This window comes from Lissotriton vulgaris, chromosome 4_1, assembly GCF_964263255.1.
Source record: "Lissotriton vulgaris chromosome 4_1, aLisVul1.2, whole genome shotgun sequence".
Classification (NCBI taxonomy): Eukaryota; Metazoa; Chordata; class Amphibia; order Caudata; family Salamandridae; genus Lissotriton; species Lissotriton vulgaris.
The window spans coordinates 770698119-770724274 of record NC_141691.1 but is presented as its reverse complement, the minus strand read 5'-3'; the positions used below and the strand labels follow the sequence as shown (position 1 = coordinate 770724274).

At 45.5% G+C, this 26156-nt stretch overlaps 1 protein-coding gene across 4 annotated transcripts in view; it reads left to right on the top strand.

Moving 5' to 3' along the window:
• The window catches only part of KDM1B (lysine demethylase 1B), a 725553-nt gene that overhangs the window by 134087 nt on the left and 565310 nt on the right, over positions 1 to 26156 (top strand). For all 4 annotated transcript variants that reach the window (XM_086965107.1, XM_086965106.1, XM_086965105.1 and 1 more), the window contains 2 exons: positions 3084 to 3200; positions 21721 to 21759. In XM_086965107.1, the coding sequence (XP_086821233.1) occupies positions 3084 to 3200; positions 21721 to 21759 (156 nt within the window). The remainder of the gene's footprint in view (positions 1 to 3083; positions 3201 to 21720; positions 21760 to 26156) is intronic.

The following is a 26156-nucleotide window of genomic DNA, read 5'->3' as shown; positions in this document are numbered from 1 at the left end:
CTGTAACCGGCTCCCGGTTGCGGCCGCCGCTCCGATCTCAGCGCTCAGTCGCGGCAGTCCTCCCAATTCCACGGCGGCAGTGGGCAGTCCCAGACCCCAGACTTCACCCACCTTCATCCCTGTGTCACCGCCCGCTCAGGCACATGCGGTTGGAACCCGGCACCCCCCCCCCCCCCCCACCCCCCCCCCGCAGCTCCGCCTGACGATCTTCAGGCCGTTCTGCGGCACCGCTGTTTGATTTGCAGCATCGAAGTTAAAAATATTTTTCCCTTGGACTAGAACACTTTCTTATACACCAAATATTGAGACACACAGTCCACACTCATACACTTGGAAGAACTCCAAAAGGGATACTGTAAATTGTATTACAAGCCTCTTCTTTATTAAAAAAACTGAATATGTTAAGAAATACAATATCAAATCATCACATTTGAATATAAAATAATGGGTACCAAAGTTCCCACAACGTTAAACACAATTAAAATCCATAGTGCCTATACAACATATCATCAACATTTTTTTTGCAGCAAACACACACCATATGGAAGGAGCAAAAAATAAGGCAACCACAGTCCGCCTTTGCAAAGTTACTCTGAATAAGACTATGAACAAGGCAAGGGACAGTGAAATTTGGCCTCGATGCTTCTCGTCCTGATTCAAATTTAACTGAGTTTATTGTGATGGCGCGTTTCGGTGGGACTTAATGGATACGTCCACCTTCTTCAGGACAAACCTAGATAAATAATCCTTCCACCTTTGTGTCCACTCTATGTATCTGCCATAAAACATAATACAAATGACATATTTTAACACATTCCTTTGTCTTATAAAAGCACAGAGAACAAATCACAGGTCTTAGCTGTTATACAATCTACATATGTCTTAACACAACAATACAAAATGTTATCACAAACAGTTTTTAAAAAAAGGGGAGCTTATCTATAAAAACAATGCACCTAAATCCCAAATGGGGATGTTCCAATCCACTCACTCGTTACCAACAATCCTCAGTGTCACACATCAATCATACTCCATTTATGTTTTGACAGATATAATCAGATTTAGTATCCACACCTAAAAAGATAGTCTGGTTTATGCTAAACCGGGTCCTAAAATGTATTCGGCCGTGATGCTCAAACAAAAATAGTGTAGATATCTACTGTCGATGGACACTTTACCTTTATTAAACTTGTCTATTATGACCTCTTTATTGCTTCTTTTTTTAATGGTTAGATATCTGCCTAGTGGCTCAAACCTATAAGGTGACAGATAAAGTCCACAATATACCTGGGGTATGAACAACTATTTCCCCCATATTGACAGATTTTTTCCTTAATATAGGGATAGAAATATGTATATTTTAAAGCACCCTTCAGGTAATTCTCACCTTCTTAGTTATTGATCAGCTCGCACAGGGTCATATCACTGCAACCTCAGTTGGAATCAAAATATCTCAAATCTCCAGATATATTGAAAGATTGAGTGGTCCATCTATAGAAATATATACAAGACACATATATGTCTCAGTTTGAACGTTGATTTGCAGCATCGCCATTGCCGCCATCTTAGGTTCCCCGTATCGCCCAGATCACTTCATCAGGTCAGCGGCGTAAGTCGGTCCCAGGCCCTCAGAGCCCCCCAGACCTCCGTGCGGCTACGTCCCCAGCTCGGGGCTCCGGCATGCCGCCTCCGCTCCCCTCCGCAGCTCCAGCTAAAATTCTCGGGCCGTCTTTCAGCGCCGCTACCTGGTTCGCAGCTCCACTATGCCGCCATCTTAGGCATCCCGTAGGCGTCCGATCTGTTTCGGCGATTCCTCGGGCAACGACGTGCTAAATCTTCCCAGTTACGCCGCGGGAGCCTCCATCCCCCCGCCGCCGCCCTCCTCCCAGCTCAGCGCTCGCACGTCTTCCCTCACCCGCCTCGTGGCCACGCCCCCTTGCTAAATAGCTTTAACATAGGCATTTTCACAGCGCACCATAGCTATCTGATCTGGACTTTCCACAAAACTAATCACTATATGACCTACAGATTAGCCACTGCCACTGTTTTACTTGTAATACAGGGCACTAAAAACGTGCCTCTCTCATTGTAGTGGAAGGCACAATCGCCATACATTGACATGTTGTATAGAGTGCATGGCATGTGTATGAAAGGTGCTGCACGTATGTCTGACACCGCGTGCCGCAAAACACTGGAAATCCACCACCAATGCTGGCAATATCCATGGAATGAATTTAATGTTTCATAACCATTGTACTGTACCATATTGTTTCTCTTACAGGTATTTATCAAATTGCGAGGACCCACGTAAGGTTAGTCCTCCCTGCATATACAGCACTCCTTAGCGCGAGTACTAAAAATGCTTTAACACATGGTAGCTATTTTTACCTCTCACTTTTTCACGTCACTCACTTTTATTTGAGAGGTCCATAAGAAAGCCCCAATATTTTTTCAAGTGGGCTGAAACATGTCGACCATCATAGGGTAATAACAAACTACACGTAGCTCATTATCCACTCTCTTGTTTTTAAACATACCCCAGATCACCAGGAATAAACTAACTGGTAGAATTCTGGAGGTATTTTTACATTTACACTCACTTCATCACATTCACCTACACCTCAACCAGCTCCACTGTAAACGGGTGTCGCAGCACAGCTGGGTAGCATTCGGCTACCCGGCTGGGACCCGATGATGAAGCATGACACCAACCAGGTTGGTGTGTGAGGGTTTTCTTTACAAACCTCTGAGGTGCCAGACTCTAGTGTTAGACAGTCATTTACTTTAGATACCTGCTCACCCAGCTCTTTCAGTTGCCAACAGTAATCCACCTGATTTGAAATGTATCTATCATCAAAATACCTCTGCCTCCAATTTGGTCTTTAAATAAAACTATAATTAACTTAAAAATACTTGAGAAGAAATGAGCTGTTCAAATGGAACGTTCACATAAATTAACTCATTTTATGGCCGCCTTTTTCACAGAGAGTTTGCAAGACTGCCAGAAAGTATCAAGTCAGCAATGTACTTGCTTAGTATAGTTTGAATTCTCCATTACTCTTCTTAATGTTTTGTTTTTGTAGGTCCAGTGCACAAAACCGGAGTGTGGAAAATGGCGTCAGCTAACCAAGGAAATTCAGCTGACTTCGCAGATGGCAAAAACCTATCGATGTGGCATGAAGTTAAACAGTATTGTTAAGGTAGCTAAGTTAGATTTTTTTGAGTACTCTGTCAACTTCCTTCCACTTTGGTGTTTGTGGAAGATATTTGGATTAAGGGAAACTTCACTTCCCTGATTTCTGTTTTACTGCTTTATTTATTTGTTCTTTTGTGACCAAGTTACTTTGACAATTATTTTAATTTTCAATGTGGCTTTTTGAATATTTTCCCTAAAAAAGCATTGAGGGGTTGCAGTAGACTGTAGATCAGCAATGTGTCAGGAATGGGTCGCTGACCAGGACTATCAGGTCTCCAAGTGGATGTAACTGTGTTTTGGTTGTATTTTTAAATAGATGAATACAAAACATAAAAAAGCACTACATTAGCAAAGATGGACAACGCAATGTTTAATTTTCTTTGACATCTTTTCATAGAACGAAAGCAGCACAGATATTATTCAAGAAGTTCCGAATTATTGGTCATAGTGGACAATGTATTGATTTTTGGTAAAATCGGTTTGTTAGGTTGACGTGAACGTGACAAAATAAGAGTGTATGTAAGTGCTGGATAAAAACTGATATTTTCTGAACTCTACCATGATCATAATCACCTGTTCGAGGCATGTGGGCTGCTAAATTCATATCTTAGCATTAGATCGCCGCCTAGTGTTGGGTCCGGATGATCGCACATTGTTGTCCTGGAAGAGTCTTCGAAGTATCCTGAGATAGGTGGCTCCTCCCCTGGACTACAGTGCGCATGGGCATCGGCTCCATCCCCAGATTGTTTTTTTCCGCCATTGGGTTCGGATGCGGTCTCGACGTCTCTCTGTCGGAACCGAGAAAACATAACTCTAAACGGCCAAAAGGCCTTGTATTCTTTACGTCGGTATTGTTTGCGTGCGGTCTCGAGTTCTTCCGTCTCTCGGAGCCGGAATCAGCGGAGTATTTGCACTCTTCGGACATCGAGGCCTTCTCATCGCGACTCGACAGCGACTTTCAAGCATGGAGCGGAGTCCGTTTAAACTCTGTCCGCTCTGTGGGTCCAAATACCCACATATAGACGTACACCCGGTCTGTAACAAATGCCTTTCACCAGACCATAACGAAAATAACTGCATGGCCTGTGCGAGTTTCAGGTCAAAGAAGACACTCACGATTCGGCGCGCGGTGCGCCTTGTGGCCAAACAAGCGGCCCCGGATCCAGAAAACATCTTCGACGACCGAGAAGAGGAGGACCAGAGCCATCATCTTCAAATCTCCCCGCCCGAGACGGAGGTCGAGGCAGATCCGGAAGACGACGACGGAGTCGTGGATCAAGGCCTTGAATACGTCGACGAGGTAGGGGACGTCGAAGAGGTTTATGGGGCCGCGGAAGATAGCTCAGGGGACGAGCTATGCCCCGAAGTTTACGGACATAAAGAGCGGGTCACGGGATCGCCTGTCGGCCTTACCCAAGACCCCGTAGCGCAAGCCACGGCCCCGCCTTCAGGCCCGGCCACGGACATACTTGCTGCGCATAGGGTATCGAAACCGAAACTGAAACCTACGGTATCGACTACACCTAAAATGGCCGAGCCAAAACCGAAACCGAAACTTAAGGACTCGAGCGTCCCTAAGATGGCGGCCGTACCAGCGAAGACGACTAAGCCCGCTGCTTCATCGACTCCGTCGACCTCCGGTCCACAGAAGTCGAAGAAATCTGCCGATTCCACAGTGTCGAAATCGGCGCCAGAGGAGGGATCCTCTAAGAAGGGTGGCACGCACAGGTCAAGCGCGGCGACGCCGGCTAAGCCCGCCAAAGCCAGCGACACGGCTCCAGCTCCGACTGGGACTTCGGTTGTCGGACGCGTGGTGGAAGCAGTGCCGTCAAAGTCACACGGACCGAAGGCTGGCGCATCTGCGCATCGGTCCAAGGACTCTGGGTCGGCGGACGCGGCATCATCGTCCAAAACTCAGAACGGCCAACACGACGTCGGATCCGAAGGCAAGGCCTCCTCGTCGGTGCCAAAGGCCACTGTCAGTGACGCGTCCCCCATCGCTTCTTCAATACAAAGAATAAGGGAGATGGCCTCTGCTTCATCGGCGCCGGCGCCATCGCCGCAGAAGGCGATAGACATTCCGGTCAAGCCTGCGAGTAAACTCCTCTTCCTCCTGCCGCCAAAAGAGGCGCCGAAGGCCTTTTCGACAAAATCGACGCCAAAGAAGTCGGATTCTTCAACGGCAGGGGCACTTTCAGGTCGAGGACTCAACTCAGAAGAGGATTCTGAGTGCTTTATCGATGCAGACACTGGGAAATTGACCCTTTACAAAAGGAGGATCACTTCACAGCCGGTGGACTATGTCATACCCCTAAAGAAGAAAAAGTTTCCCCAAGACGCCTCAGGCCTCATGGAACCTATCCAGCCTCCTCCAAGAAGGAGCCCAACTCCATCTCCCGACCACTCTGAAAGTGAGGGTGATGATGAAGATGGCCAATACACTTTCACAGTCAATGAACCAGATCCACAGCCGGATTCATATGATGACATTGGGGACCAAGACACCCAAAATATGGGGCAGGACCCACAGCCTTTCAGTACACGTGCATCCCCAACAGAGGATTCTGCAGGTTTCCATGCACTCATTGAGAGGACAGCTGCTAATCATGATGTGGACATGCATGCTGACCCAGTTGAAGAAGACTTTCTATTTGACACTTTTTCAGTTTCAGACAGAACTGTAAAGACACTGCCTATGCTCAAAGGAGTCCTCAAGCATGCTGCGGACATCTTTAAAGAGCCTACCAGGGCGAGGGTGGTCAATCCACGTATTGAAAAGAAATACAGACCAGCACCTGCAGATCCTGCATACATTCGGGGACAGTTGCCGCTTGACTCCCTGGTGGTCGCAAATGCCCGAAAAAGGGCCAACTCCCAAACAACGGGTGAAGCTCCTCCCCCGGATAAGGAGTCCAAAGTGCTAGAGGCAGGAGGCAAACGTGTAGCTGCGCAGGCTGCCAATTTCTGGCGTATTGCAAATACACAGGCACTATTGGCACGTTATGATAGGTCGCATTACGACACCCTAGAGCAAATTGTACAACACCTGCCTCCGCAGTTTCAAGAGGGCACCAAAATGATTATACAGGAAGGGCAACTGATCTCCAACGCGGCCATAAAGTGTGCACTTGATGCCGCGGACACAGCCGCTAGGACCATTAACACTAGCGTCATGCTGAGACGACAGGCATGGCTCCGCATTTCGGGGTTTAAACCTGACATTCAAACAACCATACTTAATCAACCAGTCAATCCTGATAGACTGTTTGGTCCAGATGTTGACACCACCCTAGAAAAAATTAAAAAAGACACCGAAACCGCTTAGTCTATGGGGGCCCTACAATCACAACAGTTTCGTGGCAATAATTTTCGTCGCTCAGGTGCACGTGGGGTCACCAGAGGACAGATGGGTCAGCAATCACAATTCTCTAGAGGTGGAGCACAATCCTCGTACCCCAAACAGAACAAAGGGGGCTACAGGGGAAACAGCACCAGAGGACGCGCCAGAGGAAACAACAACTCACGCTCCTCTACCCCAAGCAAACAGTGACTCTCGGTCACTGCCCCCCGACCACTTAACACCTGTCGGGGGGAGACTACAGCAGTTCCTGCCCGTCTGGATCAACATCACCACAGACAGGTGGGTGCGACAGCTTATCCAGTACGGTTATTGTCTAGAGTTAAAATCCACTCCACCCAACATTCCACCAAGGCAAAGACCTATGTCCGCAGAGCACTTGCACTTATTGCAGCAGGAAGTGGTGGTGATGCTGCAAAAAGGAGCAATCGAGCTCGTGCCACTGGGGGAGGAAGGCACGGGGGTATATTCCCTGTACTTCCTTATTCCAAAGAAGGATGGATCTCTCAGACCAATTCTGGATCTCCGTCCCCTCAATCTGTATATACTGTCAGAACATTTCCATATGCTTACACTGCAACAGATTCTTCCCTTGTTAAACCAAGGAGACTTCTTAGCAACCTTAGACCTCAAGGATGCTTATTTCCACATTCCACTACACCCGTCCCACAGAAAATACCTCAGGTTCACTATCCAAGGCAAGCATTATCAGTTCAAGGTCCTACCCTTCGGAGTCACCACAGCCCCAAGGGTGTTTACCAAGTGTCTGGCGACAGTAGCAGCGCACCTCAGAAGGCAGAACATCCATGTTTACCCCTACCTGGACGACTGGCTCGTTCAAGCCAAGTCGGAACAACAGTGCGCCGCGGACATGTCAACTACCATTCACCTCCTGCACGACCTGGGTTTCTCGTTGAATTACCCAAAGTCGCATCTTCAGCCGGCACATGTCCGGCAGTTTCTGGGTGCGACGATCAACACCCTGACGGGCAAAGCTCAACCAAACCAAGTCAGGATAGACAGCATGCAGTCTCTAATCCAGAAGTTCAGACCAAAACACTCGCTTCCAGCGAGAGTGTTCATGCAGTTGATAGGCATGATGGCCTCCTGCATCTTCATAGTCCCTCACGCACGGCTGCATATGCGCCCGCTCCAGGAGTGCTTAGCAAATCAGTGGACACAGGCTCAGGGACAATTAACAGACCTAGTGTTGGTTACCAGTCGGGCATACGACTCTCTGCATTGGTGGACTCCACACAACCTTTGCAAGGGCCGACTGTTCCAGGAGCCAGTGCCACAGGTTATCCTGACAACGGACGCATCTCTCCAGGGATGGGGAGCTCATCTGCTCACTTACACGGTGCAGGGACTATGGTCGACGCAGCAACAGAAGATGCACATCAACTATCTAGAACTGATGGCGATCTTCATGGCGCTCAAGTCCTTCATTGTACATCTGTGCAACAAAGTCGTGTTAGTCCGGACGGACAACATGACCGCGATGTACTACATCCAAAAGCAGGGGGGCACCCACTCACCGCAGCTGTCTCATCTGGCTCAGAGCATGTGGAAGTGGGCCATTCAGAGGAACATCTTCCTCATGGCAGAACACCTCCCAGGGAAGGATCTGCTCAGCAGATACAGCCATCAAATGCACGAGTGGGAGATACATCCATCAGTACTCCAGCCCTACTTCCAAAAGTGGGGTCGTCCAGAGATAGACCTGTTCGCCACAAGGGAGAACGCAAAATGCCAAAGCTTCGCCGCCAGGTTCCCACACCCGCAATCACAGGGCAATGCGATATGGATGAACTGGTCAGGCAAATTTGCGTACGCTTTTCCCCCGACACCTCTGATACCACTGGTGGCGAGGAAAATAAGGCAACACTCGATGACACTCATCCTAGTTGCTCCAACGTGGGCGCGCCAGGCCTGGTACACCACGTTCCTCGAATTCTCTGTGGTACCGCATCAAAGACTGCGCCTCACGCCCAGGCTTTTGACGCAGAACCATGGAGAAATTCAGCATCCAGATCCGCAACAGCTCAACCTAGCGATCTGGCTCCTGAAGTCTTAGAGTTTGGATACCTCAACCTACCTCCTGAATGCATGAACATCATCAAGGAGGCGAGGAAACCAACAACCAGAGCATGCTATGCCGCAAAATGGAAGCGTTTTGTCATTTACTGTGCAGCCAATGACATAAACCCGCTAGATGCATCTATCCCTAACATCATTTGCTATCTGTTACATCTTTACAAGTGCAAGCTAGCGTTCACTTCTATTCGGATACATCTATCCGCCATCGCAGCTTACCTTCAAAACAGGCAGCATCTCTCTGTCTTCAGGGTGCCTGCCATTAAAGCTTTCCTTGAAGGTCTGAAACGAGTCATTCCCCCAAGAACACCGCCAGCTCCGGTGTGGAACCTCAATGTGGTCCTCACCAGACTGATGGGACCACCATTTGAGCCACTGCACTCGTGTGAACTACAATTCCTAACGTGGAAAGTAGCTTTCCTAATTGCTATTACGTCACTAAGGCGTGTTAGTGAGCTACAGGCGCTCACAATCCAAGAGCCATTCATTCAGATTCATCCAAATAGGGTAGTGCTACGTACTAACCCCAAATTCCTTCCGAAGGTGGTGTCACAATTTCATCTCAACCAAACTATCGACTTGCCGGCAATTTTCCAAAACCCACAAACAGTGGCGGAAAGAATGCTCCATACGTTAGACGTAAGGAGGGCGTTGATGTACTACATAGACAGGACACAACACTTTAGGAAAACAAAACAACTTTTTGTTGCCTTCTCACCACAACACAAAGGCAACCCGATTTCCAAAGCAGGAATAGCCAGATGGATTGTTAAGTGCATTCAAATCTGTTATCAAAAGGCCAAGCGCACTTTAACAGTACCCCCAAGGGCGCACTCCACACGCAAATTGGGGGCATCCATGGCTTTCCTAGGGAACATTCCTTTAGAGGACATTTGCAGAGCAGCCACGTGGGTTACACCACATACCTTTACAAAACACTACTGTGTTGATGTGCATTCCAAGCAGCAAGCGGCTGTAGGACAGGCTGTTCTCAAGACACTTTTTCAGGTTTCTGCAGCTGGCACGGGCAACCGCCGCTGATGGAGGGACTGCTATATATTCTATGCTAAGATATGAATTTAGCAGCCCACATGCCTCGAACTGAATATGCTACTTACCAGTATGCATCTGTTCTTGGCATGTAGGGCTGCTAACATTCATATCGCCCACCCTCCTCCCCGGTGCCTGTCGCAGCTGCAGATATACTATTGTATTCAGTCATTAGCATGGACATCCCTTACACTTTTCACTCCATCTTCTGCCACAATGGCGAAAAACAATCTGGGGATGGAGCCGATGCCCATGCGCACTGTAGTCCAGGGGAGGAGCCACCTATCTCAGGATACTTCGAAGACTCTTCCAGGACAACAATGTGCGATCATCCGGACCCAACACTAGGCGGCGATCTAATGCTAAGATATGAATGTTAGCAGCCCTACATGCCAAGAACAGATGCATACTGGTAAGTAGCATATTCAATCTACCCTGATAGCTCGCATTAGTGATTTTCCAACAAATCACAATGCACTTTATTGATCTCGGCAGTATGAAAGGTTTGATTTGTCTGACTGGATTATGAGCCCAAGTGCCATAACGAGACCACTGCAGCATAACTCCCTAATCTGCAAGCCTCTTGCTAGCTAACTAAATGAACCTTTATTTGTGAGTGACCTTGAAAGAAGGGGGAGGTATTCAGAATGGAATGGAATGGAGAGAAGAGAGGAGGCAAGGATGAGTACTGGAAGAAAGGGAGAGTTACAGTTAGGCGAGAAAGCTGTAGGCGAGCAGAGAAAAGGTAGATGGTTGAGCAGTGAGGATATGAGAGGAAATGGAGACGGAGGCAAAATGAAGGAAGAAGTGAAGACAGCAATGAAAACCAGAGAATGAATGGGATTGGAGGGAAAAGGGATATCATAGAGATGGAAGAAAGGGACAGCAGAAAGGGTGATGATGAAAGTACGGGAAAGGGGGGGAGAAAGGAAAGGTATGAAATGAGGGGGAAGGAGAGTTAGCTGAACAGTTGACTTGGTTACTCTAAAATAAAGTACTCGCCCAATTTCGAGGTGTGGAACGCTGTATATATTTTTATTCTTGGTCCTTCTTGAAAGTGATCTTACTATGCACATGAATACACAGTAGAGGAAGGGTACACAGATCTTCCTTTCTGATAATGAGGAGTGATTTACTTATATAAATGTAGAATGAACAAATAAAACTGTTATTGACTTCAGAGCGTTCTTGCCTGATCCCTGGTTAGAGTAGTCAAGTGAATCACATAAACAGAAATACCTCTATAATGTTTTATTCACATTATAGGAAAACGAGCATTATTGAATATTCAGAAAGTATATACAATTATGATGGTATAGGTGCCCCAGGGGGGAGGGGGGGGGAAGTGATGTAGTGAAGGTAAGGTGTGGAGGGTTATTTCGTGACAATAAAAAACACGATATTTATCCAATAATATGGAGATACCAATGTTGAACCATATACAAAGCAAATAATTACTTAATGACAAAGTTTAAAGGAACATGCCCCCATGTCCATCATGAAAACAAATGGTGGGTTGAACGGGGCTGTCGGGGGGACGGGCGTCGACGTTTCGACCCTAGTAGGCAGGTAAAATGGGGTTCCTTGCAGGTGGGTCTTCTTCAGGACAGGCAATAAGGAAGGGGCAGCCAACCTAATGTTGAAAAAGGGTAGGGGTAAATTAATTATATAAAGGACAAATCTAGAACTGGTTTAAATGGGTAGGGTAGACAAAAAAGGAGGACGTACCTGAGTACATCCATATGTGGATGAGATTAATCCCAATGAAGTTCAGTCATACAGGTTCAATTACCTTAAAAACAATCATATGAATAACCATGAGATTGGTACAATAGTGATCGAATCCAGCATATTATAAAGGTATGATCAGGGACCTACTGGTGAGGTGAAATCCGAGATTCCGGTATTTGATCCATTTGGTGGACGGGGGCCGCTCGAACAATCTATCAAAGGGGGAACACCATTTAGATATATGCCGCTAGGAGACAGAGCTCAGTTGCAGAGTTAAGTAAAAGCGGGACTTACCGAGTGGGTTTGAAGTCCGCTTGAAATGGTGACAGCACGCTGAATTTATCAGGTGAAGTGTCTGTAGGGTGGACAAACAACTATGTCAATACCGTTATTGGTTAAGAGGCGGTAGATTCTGCCTAACAACGTTGCGGATATTTGGGACAGCGCGCTTACCCGTCGGCACAGTGCTCGGCGTCTCAATGTGGAATCCTCGAGGCGGCCGAGGAACTTCCTGTTAGTCTAGAAGTCATGGCAACCAAGGTCACGTGTAATAGACCTGGAAGACAGACTTACGGGGTAGATCCGTTACCTAGGTAACGGAAAAAGCTGTCGTCGGGAACCACAGATTGCTGCGATGCGACCCGCTAAAGGCTACGAGTTAAAAGACTGAGATTATGTATTAAGGACCAGCAATAAAATTGTACTTGTCTCATAGGGAGTAAGTGGAGTAAGGTCCGTGGTAATTAAAGGGGCATGTAATACAAATGTAAGTGACTACTCGGTACGCTCGATGATAACCAATTCAGTCATGCTAGAAAATTAACATTGGTAGTGTGAACATAATTTCATTACATATTATTCACGTAAAAAACAATTAGCGAGCAAATAGTCGGGTGGTAGATAAACATTCACGTATTACGATGTTTGCCAAACTGCGTAACCGCCTATACCGTCTTGTGACAGGTACGCGGTATGATGTTGATGAACATAATGACTCATAATGATATAGGTCCTTGACAACTGTTTACACGAATTGTCTATCTATATTGATTATCAAACGATTGACACTGCTTTACCGTCATGCGATAGGTACGCAGTTTGGCAAACATCGTAATACGTGAATGTTTATCTACCACCCGACTATTTGCTCGCTAATTGTTTTTTACGTGAATAATATGTAATGAAATTATGTTCACACTACCAATGTTAATTTTCTAGCATGACTGAATTGGTTATCATCGAGCGTACCGAGTAGTCACTTACATTTGTATTACATGCCCCTTTAATTACCACGGACCTTACTCCACTTACTCCCTATGAGACAAGTACAATTTTATTGCTGGTCCTTAATACATAATCTCAGTCTTTTAACTCGTAGCCTTTAGCGGGTCGCATCGCAGCAATCTGTGGTTCCCGACGACAGCTTTTTCCGTTACCTAGGTAACGGATCTACCCCGTAAGTCTGTCTTCCAGGTCTATTACACGTGACCTTGGTTGCCATGACTTCTAGACTAACAGGAAGTTCCTCGGCCGCCTCGAGGATTCCACATTGAGACGCCGAGCACTGTGCCGACGGGTAAGCGCGCTGTCCCAAATATCCGCAACGTTGTTAGGCAGAATCTACCGCCTCTTAACCAATAACGGTATTGACATAGTTGTTTGTCCACCCTACAGACACTTCACCTGATAAATTCAGCGTGCTGTCACCATTTCAAGCGGACTTCAAACCCACTCGGTAAGTCCCGCTTTTACTTAACTCTGCAACTGAGCTCTGTCTCCTAGCGGCATATATCTAAATGGTGTTCCCCCTTTGATAGATTGTTCGAGCGGCCCCCGTCCACCAAATGGATCAAATACCGGAATCTCGGATTTCACCTCACCAGTAGGTCCCTGATCATACCTTTATAATATGCTGGATTCGATCACTATTGTACCAATCTCATGGTTATTCATATGATTGTTTTTAAGGTAATTGAACCTGTATGACTGAACTTCATTGGGATTAATCTCATCCACATATGGATGTACTCAGGTACGTCCTCCTTTTTTGTCTACCCTACCCATTTAAACCAGTTCTAGATTTGTCCTTTATATAATTAATTTACCCCTACCCTTTTTCAACATTAGGTTGGCTGCCCCTTCCTTATTGCCTGTCCTGAAGAAGACCCACCTGCAAGGAACCCCATTTTACCTGCCTACTAGGGTCGAAACGTCGACGCCCGTCCCCCCGACAGCCCCGTTCAACCCACCATTTGTTTTCATGATGGACATGGGGGCATGTTCCTTTAAACTTTGTCATTAAGTAATTATTTGCTTTGTATATGGTTCAACATTGGTATCTCCATATTATTGGATAAATATCGTGTTTTTTATTGTCACGACATAACCCTCCACACCTTACCTTCACTACATCACTTCCCCCCCCCTCCCCCCTGGGGCACCTATACCATCATAATTGTATATACTTTCTGAATATTCAATAATGCTCGTTTTCCTATAATGTGAATAAAACATTATAGAGGTATTTCTGTTTATGTGATTCACTTGACTGTTTTTCTAACTAATTTGTTCTCCCTCACTGGGACCCCCCTATTCATAACGATAACTACCCAGGTCCCAGCGACTTGTTTTGGGTTAACCCTTGTCACATATAACGCCCTGGTTAGAGTAGGCACTGAGGCAAGAATTATTGAGTCCGCTGACCCTGGTTCACGACCCTGCCGCGTCGGGAATTGAACCCTGGTCCCGGGCCGTCCTCTGCTCCCGGGTCCGCCGCCTCTAACCAGTGAGCCCCACCACTCCATGAAGTGTGAGATATGCCTTAAGTACTTTTATCTGTTGATTTAGCTTAACTGTGAGAACATTTCTTAAGAAGCGTATGGTTACCCAGCAGTATGTCTGGTGGGTAGTGTTGTTTACCACTGGTACCACTTTGGAGACTTGACTCTATCCAATGATGGCAAAGTGAATCAGTCCACGCTTTACTCCTGGAGGTAATACGAATTAGAAACTTAGATACGGCATGAACGTCCAATTAGTGCAGTTATTCCAAATAGGAATAAGAATTTACTGTACAAAAAATGAGAAATACACAAAAGAAAACAAAAGATACCAGAACCTTCTGGGGTGACACATTTTTCAAAATGTATGCATCCTTTTTATGCTCTAGACTTTACTTAATGTTGGGCCAAATTGCCTATGTTCTTCTACTAGGAAGCGTTCATGCTTTTATCATAAGACTTTAGAGGTCGCCTTGTCCATTGAGGAGAGGAGCCTGACATTGAAAAGCAGTCTACCAAGTTGTATATGATATGTCGTGCTATTACCCTAACATCTCTGCTGCTCCGGGTACAAGGTTAGGCATTAGGGATTGACACCAGCACCAAAATCAGTAAAAGGGGTCCCCACCCAGGCACCCACAGGACCCAAAGTCTCAAGAATTTGCAATGGGTTAGGGAAATTTAGGGACAGTCGTTCACAACAGCTACAGATTCCAATATCTCTGAAACGGAAAGCACTGTAAACCTGATACCCCCATTCCCAGAATAAAGACGTCTGCCTACCATGGGAAACATCCTTTAGAATCCAGTTGTAACCACGTAGTGCCTTAACCACCCAGCCTTTCCAATGCAAATCTTTATTACACAAATCTTTACTGCTCAAATCTTCATCACACAAATGCCTTTACCATGCATGGTAAGTATAGTGTGTGTAGTGTGTGTATTAACATCACTGAAAAAGATAGGTTAAAGTGATGTTATAGCTAGGTGAATTTGTCAGTGACAACATTAAAGTTTTGAACTAAAAAAATAACAGAAATTTACGAGTTATAGTTAACAGCGCTTACTATAACGTGCGCCCCCGCCATGCACTGCCTATGACCTCACATATGACATCACTCATAACATGTTCATAAGCCTGTTCATAAGCAGTGCATGACGGGGCGCAAGTAATAGTGATGCTGACTATAACTGGTGAATTTCTGTGTTTTTTTTGTTCAAAATGTTAATGTTGTCAGTGACAAATTCACCTAACTATAACGTTACTTAAACCTTTGTTTTTTTTTGTTAATTTTTAATTGTTTTTTGGAAGAAAAAAACAGGTAATTTTATTACACCTAACTATAACCTTACTTTAAAGTTAGTTTTTTTCCAGTGAATTTCTAGTTTCTTTTTTTAAAGTAATACTTAATAAACATAATTAAATGCAACCCCCCGTCGTGCACAGTCTGAGGCCAAGTCCTGCAGCTTCAACTGTACTCAGTTGGGAGTTGGCCAAAGGGCCTTGCCCTGGGGACCTTATCCCCCAGGGCCAATTTTTATTTAATTAAAGGGGAGAGGGATAGCGTCTGTGGGCAGGCTAACTGCTGTGTACCGGTGTGGACACCCTGTGACTTAGCTGCTGAGTCAGCCCTGGGGCTATTAATGGCTCAGGAAGGGGAGCCGCAAGACCCCCCTCCCTCAAATGAATCGCCCCCCGGGGTGGGCTCTCTGGGGCATTTTCAGGCATGGGGTGTAAAGATGCTTGGGCCACCTCCCCATTTTGTTCATTTACTGCCCTTGGGGTGAGCTCCTTGGGGTCTTTAGAGGCTTTGGAAGGGGGTCCATGCGGCTTCTATCCCCATAAAATCAGTGTTGGCCTCAGATGTGGGCACCCCGGAGCCTCTTGATGCCCGAGGGGGGGGGGGGGAGTGTGTGGCCCTTCACCCTATAAAATATTAATGTTCCGCCTTGGGTGGGTTCCCTGTGACCTCTCAAGACCACATGGCCCCACTCCTATTTTTGTGCATTTTTGGCCCCACAGTGAACTCCTCTGAACTTCAGAGTCTCGGGGAGGGGGCCCATGAGGCCACCATAAAATTAATGTCAGCCCTGGGGTTGGCTCCCCGGGGCCTCTTGAGGCACTGGGAGGGGGGATGCTTGGCCCCCTCCCTTGTCTGAACACAGCTATGGGGTAATCTATCCAGGGTTTATACTTAATAAATGCATTTTGACCTCTATTTCTTTTTGGCCCACCCGGGGGTGGGGGGGATGGGTGGAGGAGGGTTCCTCTGGGCACTGCACGCCAGAGGATCAGGGTGTCCCCACCCTGCCCCATATATCTTTTTTGTATTTAAGTATTTGTGGACAGGGGACTAATTCCCCGAGTTCTGTAATGGCTGCCAGCAAAATTGTTCTCATTTTGCTGGCAGCGTTTGCTCTTGCGAAAGTCGGTCTCTCTTGGGAGCGAGATGGCCCAAGGGAGATAAAGCTCCCTGGGCCAATCAGAACACTCTGTTTTTAAATTGGCCCTCCCGGGAGAGTCTCGCGAGCCCAACTGCCAAAATATGCAATTTGTTTTTACTTTTAATATTTAATATCTCAAAAACTACTGAACAGATGTACACCACTTCACACAATGCACAGTTTTCAAGCTTCCTACCAAATTTGGTGTAATTCCATTCAGCAGTTTTGCTTTAGCCTGGTCTAAAGAAGTCTATGGAAAATTATTGGGGATTGTGCTTTTTGGGACGCCCCTCCCCCTTGTTTCTCGGTCACACTTTTTTTGAAACGTTTGGGACAATCCCTCAAACAGCTCAAAGTTATTAGCAAGCCAAAAAACGCTCCATCTTTGGAAAAACAGACCTTAATATAACTACCTAGTGGCGACCGCCAGTAGGTAGTATATATGGGGGTAGGTATGGTTATGGGGTTATTATAGGGTGATAAGTGTTGTTTTAGGGTTTAGAGGTGGGCAAGAGTATTGGGGCGGAAGGGTGTTTTTTTATGGTTAAGAGTGCGTTAGGGGTTTAGGGTGGAAAAGGTATTTTAGCATTTAGGGGGTAGGTAAAGGCATGTGGTAGTAAGAGATGTTTAGGGGTCTGTAGGGGTAAAGGTATTTTTCAGGGTTATGGGGTGTGTAGGGGCATGTGTCGGTAAGGGTATTTTTGGGGTGGCTGAGAGTATTTGCTTGTAAGGGTGGTTTTAGGATTTTGGGGTTGATAGGTGTTTGACCTGGGGTTACCAGTCCACATAGGGTAGCCTGGCACAAAGTAGGTAAGACTAAACTAAGAGGCAATTGTGCTAAGCTTGCATCACCACGCACAGTAAATCAGCGCCCATCCACATAAAGAATGACTCTACACCAGTTTAGAAAAATACGGTCTGCTTTATAAAATTTCTTCTTAGTTTTTCTTTATCAAAAGCAGTGTTTAGTTTCAGTACATTAAATCGCTCTACAGTTAATTATTAGCATTGGCACATTTTCTCTTAGCATTAGTACTATTCCCCATATGAACGTATCTCTGTAGTAACTCCTGCCCCATTTTTGAGCAATCTATATTTCACGGTTTTAGTCAAGGAACATAACACAGATAGAGCTTCTTTTCATTTAGGCACGGTTGTTCAGTACCCTTGAGGACCTGACGTTACCACAGATGGGAAGTTACAGGTTTTTAGCAACAATTTTAGCAGTAGCCCACTGGTATCTACAATCAACCAGCGGAGTATCTCTATAAAGGCAGTTAGATTGGTTTGACATTTCTCTCAGTCATTCAATTTTCTCCAGTTTCACAGTAGATTGACAGTTTATCCCAATTACTTCCTAGGTTTTTATATCTCTGAATACCAGGAGCAACGCCCCCTCAGCCAACGTTTTCCTACACCGGAATTGGCCCTGCTACCTCGGCTCCAATTAGCGATACTTGAGCCTCATTCAGTAATCGCTTCACCACAGGTGACGCTAAATAAGCAGGGAAAGTACTGTGAACATTGAGTCTTGCATTGAGGAGGTAATGTTCGTGGCGCAGATTAATAGATTGTACGTGTCCCAAGCCTGAGGATTACTTCATGACCACTGTTTACTGTCAAACATTTGGCTTAATACGGGCAGGCCAGGAAATCCCGATCCTCCCCTCCCGCCACGGCTTTCTAGGCAATTGCGAGGCCCTCACAGCCCCTGGGGCCCCACCCTTCACTTCTCGGCCTTACCGGGTGTGTGACAATTTCGTCCCGGTCAGTTCCCTTGGCCACACCACCTCTCCTGATTGTGTTGCGGTAGTTCTTTGACGATCCTGGCCCCCGCGCTGCAGTTCCTCAGCTGCTGGCAGGGCCGGAACTCCTATGCGTCTTCTTCGGCGCTTCTCTCGGCTCCCCGTTGTGCTCTTCCCTCAGGCGTCACAGAGGGAGGGTGCTAGCGTGGGCCGGCCTCCTTGAATTCCCGCCCCCGTACGCTACCGCTCACCCGTCAGCCTTCACCAGCTTCCGCGACTCGGCCTTACTACGTCCCGCTACTCTGCTGATCAGGATCAGGCCCTCCCCGCGGAATCTCCTCAGCGGGGGCCCGTGACTCAGAGGCAGTGACCTAGCGACAGAGACGTCAGTCCACAGCCGTAGCCAAGTAAGGTCCTTTTTACTATCTTTTGGCCACGGAGAATCTTGGGGATAGCAGCGGTGAAGTTTCACACCCCCTCCACACTTCCTATTGTGGCAGTTCAGGTTGGGTCATGAAGGAAGAGGGGGGGGAAGGAAAACCGGACAGTCTCTTCTTTAATCAGCTGTTTTCCCTGTGGAATTCCTGGGCTAGCCTCTTGCAGAGCTTCACCAACAACTTTTAGTACCTTCTTCCCAGGACACTAACGGGTCTGGAGAGCTGGGGGGGGGAGGTTAGGATGATGACAGGCTTAGTCAATAGGTAGGGGGGCACGTCAGCCAGAAGAGCAGCCGGCCCAAGGGACGATCTATCTCCAATCAGTGCGCCTCCCTCCCCACACTATCGCTTCGCTCCTCACCAGATTCTATTCAAGCTCTCAGGTCACTCTAAAATGGCTGCTCTGGTTCTGGCCCTTTTATAGGCTGGGCTCTGTCTACCAGAACTGGCTAGAAGGTTCTAGAACTTTCCCTATGAAGTCCTATGGGTCAAAGCTTCTGAGGTAAAAGATGTGGCAGTTACAAGCCACCATTTTGTGTGTCTATGTTTTCATCCAGTCAGGAGAGCACTTAGGCCTCAAAAAGACATAGGGGTAAGGTAGCACCTAACCCCAAGGACAACACCCAAAATTCCAGTGGACATAAAAATGAAAAGAGTTAGGAGGCAGAAAGAGGACAAAAATAAATAAATAATTAGGAGGGACCACCCAAAGGGCTGACAGGTCTAACAATAGGGATATAGGGTGGTAAGGGATTTTTTAGGATTTCGTGGTGGGCAGGGGTATAGGTAAAGGTATTTTCAGGGTTTATGTGTGGATGGGGGCATGGGTTGGTAAGGGAATTTGTAGGGTTTTAGGGGTGGCTATGGTTAATGAGTTGTAAAGGTGGTTTTAGGGATGGATAGCTGTAGGTGTATTTTACGGTTTAGGGGTAGGTAAGGGCATAGGGTAATAAGTGTCTAAGGTTGCTCCTAGTTTTTAAGGGAAGACTGGCAGCAGGGCTCTCTCTTTAGTAAAGCTTTTCTTCAGTATGCAGAGTCTCCTCTTGAAGTCCAGCTGAATATAAAGTCTTTCGACCAAGAGCATGAGAATTTAATTCTACTTTTCAGCCCATCTTGGAAAGCAAGAAACAACCAAAGAGTACATGTGCACAGTCTCCTCTCAAAGTCCAGCTGAATATAAAGTATTTGACCAAGAGCATGGAAAACGAATTCTTCTTTGAGGCTACTCCTGGAAAGCAAGAAACAACCAGAGGGTGCAATTTGCTTACATTCAACCTCTTCCTGCATTAACAAGGAATACAATTTGCAGTCTTTGTCCTTTCCTTCCTAGTTTTAGCAGGCAGGCTGGGGGAGTTTAGCCTGGGTCATGATGAGCCAAGGTGGATCGTTGATTCAAGCCTGTGGCCGTCTCCGCATTTCCAGTTTAGCAGGTTATTGATAGTACAACAGATGAAAGCGGGGGAAGGGTAGGTTGCAGTATTGGGAAGAGAAGCACATGAGGCACCTACATATTTGGAACAGGGACAAAGAAACATAAGATATGCAAGTTGTCATGTTTTCTGAGGATGATGACAACCTACAGGGTAGCCACACTCACATGTTGTGTCTGCAATGAGGGCACATGTCAACCTGTGCTTGAACTCCTTTTCCTCCTAATATATTCCACAAACCACTGCACACTACACAGACTGTAGGGAACCAAAGAATCCATTTGTGGAAGATTGGTTGGATTTTATAGCGATGTGACCACAAGGCCCAATCCCCTCCAATGCTACTGGAAAAAAAGGCCTTTATTCCTAAGTCCATAACATGCTACCCCGAACAGCCAGTCACCGTACAGCATGGTATGTTGATGAAAAGCCACCCTTGACTATGAGTAGGGGTACAATTAGAGATCAGCACCTAATTGTCGGAATCAAGTTGCTTTTCTCAATGTTATTTAGAATAATAGTGCAGAATCTTTTAGAATCTGAAACTATTGATTCCAAGTTGTTGGAGTTGAGGCTAAATTCACTCTCCTTGCCAAAATACCACTAAAAGATATTTGCAATGCACTAAGATGTTGGATGACGCCTTCGTCAGGCACTCTACAGCCCCGATTTTCAGTCCAAAGTGGAGTCAACAGGAGGACTAGCAGTGCTTCAAAGCTTGTTCTCTAAAGTTGAACCTCCTTCTTCTGTACCACTAAAACTGCTTTGTTGGTGTTAATTCAAGCATATTACTCTATAAAACTATTGGTGCTGAAGAAGAAAGTTACTTAGCTGTATATACGGTTCTCCTGTGTTTGGTATTTTTTGTACTTTCTCATTCAACCCACACTCCTCCTATTACATGAGGTTCTTGATATTGCTGAAGCCTCAGGTGGTAGTTTAGCTCAGGGTCCACTTCATTGACCAGAGTTTGGGATGTGGATAGACTACAAGTAACTTATTTCTGTTTTCAATGGTATACAAGTACAAATGTACACTGCTTTATAAATATTAACTACAGAGCATACCCAGCCTGATGACGAGGACTAATTCTGGCATGTGAATTTAGGAAAGATACGAACCCTTGAGAAATGTAGTTAAAGGTAAATAATTGTTTTCTGTCTCAAGCCTACGTTATTTAGACTTCCAGAGCCACAATAATTGTTTAGAGGTTGCCAAGGCTTTATGGTCATTACAGTTATTCTGACTCTAGTAATGTATTGATCTTGCATAGGGATGACCTTAAATATTAGAGATGTTAAATTTTATAAAATCGTGTAGCTCAACACAGTCTCTACTTCACCACACACAGGGCACTAAAACTCTTCTACTTTAGCACATCACACTAAGGTTTCTTGCACTTTCTTGCTCTTATAAAGATATTTAATTTACTTTATTATTTTTTGTTTTAGACCGAGGGACCAGACCAATGTGCCATGCCTGAAGACCTGGTGAGTGATTGAACTGCTATTCAAATGTTTGTACACATTTTGGAGCGATAAGGATATCGACGTTTTGGCCTCATTTAGAGTTTGAAAGGAACTGAAAATCCTCTAATTTGTGGAAGAAACTCTAAATACTGAGTAGAATACACCAGCTGCATTTTCTACTCATATTTTAAGCTTTCCCAAGAAACCAGTGTATTATGTGTTGCACCACCCTCAAACGAGGCACTTTGATTAAACTGTCCAGCTGCTTATAAATTTCCAGGCAATCGGTTCTTACAATCTCAGGAAATTATATTTACGTTTCTTGACTTTCTTCCAACTGCTGTTCCTTCTTACATTCCAGCTAAGTACTATCATCTACCTTTCTTTCTACAGTAGATTGTGAATTTACATTTCAGTACCCCTTCCAATATCCTTCAAAAACCTATATGCTGATTGCTCTTAATTTGCCCGGTATTTACTCCTGCAACACATTTCAAGGTTGTTTCTCTTTCAGATTGTATATTTCATCTGCCCATACATGAAATTACTATTTAGTAACTGGATGCATAACATCTTTTTTAAATGAGTTTAAGGGGTGGGGCTGACTGGAGACCAATATAGCCACTCTCTCCATGGGCTGCTGTTGAAGGCCTGCTTTTCTGGTGCAGTTCTATTCAGCTCTGAGTTCTGTGGAGTGTAAACTTTGGTGGTAGAAGATGGTATGTAGCAATGGAGCTGTTGGTACCTTTTGATGACTGGCCCTAAGAGGAGTTCCTAACCCTTTGCTTGGCACTGATGTCATGACCCCATGAGTGTGAAAACCCAGTGGTAGCAAGGATGATAGCTGTGCATGCCTGGGTTGGGGTGGGGGAGGTCAGTGAGTAGGCCCCAAGAAGTGGTGAAAGAAAACTCTTTGATGGGCATTTATGAGGAAGAATGCTATTTATAGGGACATTAGCTGAAGAAGTGGAGCAATAATGAGACATGTACCCTACCATGTGTAGTACAGGTGGATGGATGGGTGAGCAGAAAGGTCAGTGATCCAACAATCACTCGCTTAACCTAAGTTTTCATTGGGATCAGGTGCACACTGTGGGCTTAAGTGAAACCCTGGCTGAAGAGTGTCACCCGCCTTCACCCTAGTATTCAGCACAGTCAGGCACACACATCACTGAGAGTTTTGGTCTGTTACTGAGTGTCATCGATGGAATGGCAGATAGGTGGAGAGACCACAAAGAAGGGTTTTTTAAGCACTGCACTTCAACCGCCAAAAGTCAGCATGACATTCCTGAGGAATCTTATAAGCTTTTCGATTTTTGTCTTTCATAATGATTTAAATTTAAAAGAAGTCATGGAGGAGATACATACCAAGATTCAAGTTTTCAAAAGACATGGGTGGAAAGATAAAAGTTCCTTAGAGGACACAGCATCCTTCAAAGACTGTATGGTTAGATTCTGAATGGGAAGTGGAATTCTCAATTGAGGGAACTAGGGGTGTACTCCTTAATCCAGACGACTCTCTAATAAAGATGATGATAAAGCAATTGCATGTCATGAAAACCTCTGAACCAGAGATCAAAAGCCTAGGTATGCTACTATAGTCATATTCACAACACTTATTGGGGTTGGAATAATATGTTTAGTAGAAGAAAAAGAAAAATTGTTCTTTTTCTTAGTGTCCCCTCACTCACCAGGGTTGCCCCACGGTGACATGCTTCATCATTGGGGCCATCCCAGTCCTCTACGGGCTGGGGCGTGCTTCGACTTGCGAACTACGTAGGAGCACTTAAATTAGACTATGTGTGGTGCGAGAACTGTGGTGTGGTGGAGTGGGATATGTGTAAGTGATTAAAAATACCTGCCTAGTAAGCTATAAATGAATTATTCTTGCTCCTAGGTGGTAGAACTAAAGAACGGGGTAGAATAATTAGGGTGCCTAAAGAACAATGAGTTTAGGTTTACCTATTAGTTCCTATCTGTCAACATGTTTCGAGCGTCCCCCAAGCTCTTCCTCAGGACTACACAGGGACCAGCCCTGTGTTCGCCACTCCTAATAATGCCCAATGAGCTAATAATGAAAAAATTAGAAAATAAATCAAATTAATGCTGCAAGGGAATAAAGCATGCATCCAGTACCTACGTAAGAAATTAATCACGTGGAATATGTAGCAGGGCCTAACTTTGCCCCATGGACTCGGAGGGTTTGTATCCCATCAATTTAATTACAGGACACTAGTGGCCGATTCACCTACTCTCATGCCTCCGGACCGAATGTTGAGGGTGAGCCTTAGCATTTTCCCTCTATTTCCCCTTGTTTTCTGATAATAAAGTAATTGCATGTAACATAGAATCTTAAACCGACAGTTGGTTTGCTTGGCATAAAATGCTGTCTACAGGGGTGAAAAGAGCTAAATCAGGTAGCAATATAATGGTGGTTCTCTACTTTGGGGCCGATTCTGATCTCGGTCGGAAGGGCACCGTATCGTGTTCGGCATTAGCGGATCCAATTCGGAGACTGGATTTCCATCCGAGGCGTACACGGGTCCGTATGTCGAAGTACGATGCAAACAAGCGCAAAATCTCCGTCCAAATCGTTTCCAGGTCCGAACCGCTCCATACGACTCGGTCACAAGCAAACCGTGGCGCGCAATGGAGACGTTTCACGACCGAGCTAGTACGATGCTCGATTTGGACAGCCGGATAGAGTCGGAGCGTCCGACTCGCAATAGTTCTGGGAGTTGGACTTCGGGGGTCCGCGTCAGACCCTTGTTACCCGCAGCCTTACGACTCGGACACAGGGAAGACCCATGAATCTCCCCAACACAGGCATGTACGGTGCGGATGGCACCGATGTGTACCCACTGTAGGGGGCACACTTGTCCGCAACGTACCCATTCAGTCAATGGGAGCCGATGTACGTGTCATACGACCGGCTCCCATTGACGTCTATGGGAGTCCGACCGAATCAAGTACAACAGCATACGGCCGCAGGTGTCCGGATCGGTCCGAAAACACCCCGGATCTGGCTCAGTTGGAGTGCTTTCCGACCCAGATCGGAATCGGCCCCATTGTAGAGTCTCCAGAGGTTTTCCATTGCGGTGGGCCACAAGAGAATTGTGAAAATGCATTGTAACTCTCTACTTGTTTTCCCTGAACTGATCGAGACAGCCTAGCCAGGTAAAAAGAGGGCTGCTTAAAGTTAAAAGATATATTAACCAGTGAAATCGTAAGTTTAATTAGTGTTATGGTTAACATCAAAGGTCAACCCTTGAGGAGAAAAAAACATATTTGCCCTAGTTGGGTCTGCCTATGTACTTGGAGCTGGTTTGAATAAAAGTGTTAATTCTTGCTTTTGAATAATTCCTTTTAGGGATCTAGATACTTTTTATTGTGAGTCCAAATTGGGTGGGCTTTTGTAGAAAATAAGAGATTAGTTCCCATTCACTATTTTGTAAAGGGGTGTTTAATCTCTTGTGTATCTCTGCTCTTACTATTTCCCTTAGGATTCTTATGAAGCTCCAGAGACTATAATTGGTGCACCATTGTACTTTGGAGTTTAAAATATGCTTATTCTAACTTGAAAATATTTTTCTTGGAGTTGCTAGTTTGCCGACTCGAAACAGTGTATGCCTTTTTTTTCTAGTCAGCGAGGAACCTATTTTGGAGATAGTTCATAAAAAAGATTCAAAACCTAAAAAAAGTCTTAAAGTCAAAGGTGGATTACAATTCATGATAATGTAACCCTTGTGATTATTTCCCATGTACAACAAACTCCATTTTTATTTTTCTCTAAGTTCAAGTGGGGCCTAGAGTTGTCTCTTTCTTTGGTTTGTTTCTCTGGCTTTTGGGTCACGATTCTTTGCTACCATTTCTTTTTAGCATGCCTCTGAAATTAGATATTTTTAAAGTTTGCATTCAATTATCTCTACACATTCAGAGGCAACACCATGTTTGCCTAATTGACGCAACAGCTATTTTCGCTTCAGCAGCTGTTTTTAGTGTATATTATTACTATTCTGTAGTTGCCACTCATAGTTGTGTACCCTTTCTAGATCCAGTGATAGAATACACCTAACTTGGTGCATGTCACAGGGTGCACTGTCTGATACTGTGGGACCCATGAATCTTGGCATGTTAAGAGTATGGTGAAAACTGGATATGGGGTCATTTGACTATGAAGTAACTGGTTTCTTTTTTAATGAGGTCTACAAAGTGTACGTTTCATATTAGACGTGGATTAAAGATTGATTTACAAGGACTACATAAAGTAACCTCTCAGGAGGCCCACGTTATCAGGTCTGAACCCTTCTGCACACATTAGTTTGGATGCATGGAAACTTTTAGACTGGAAGAAGTTGGAGGGTTAGAATACCCTATGAGATTGCAAATACCAAAACAACATTGATTGTGTGTGTGTG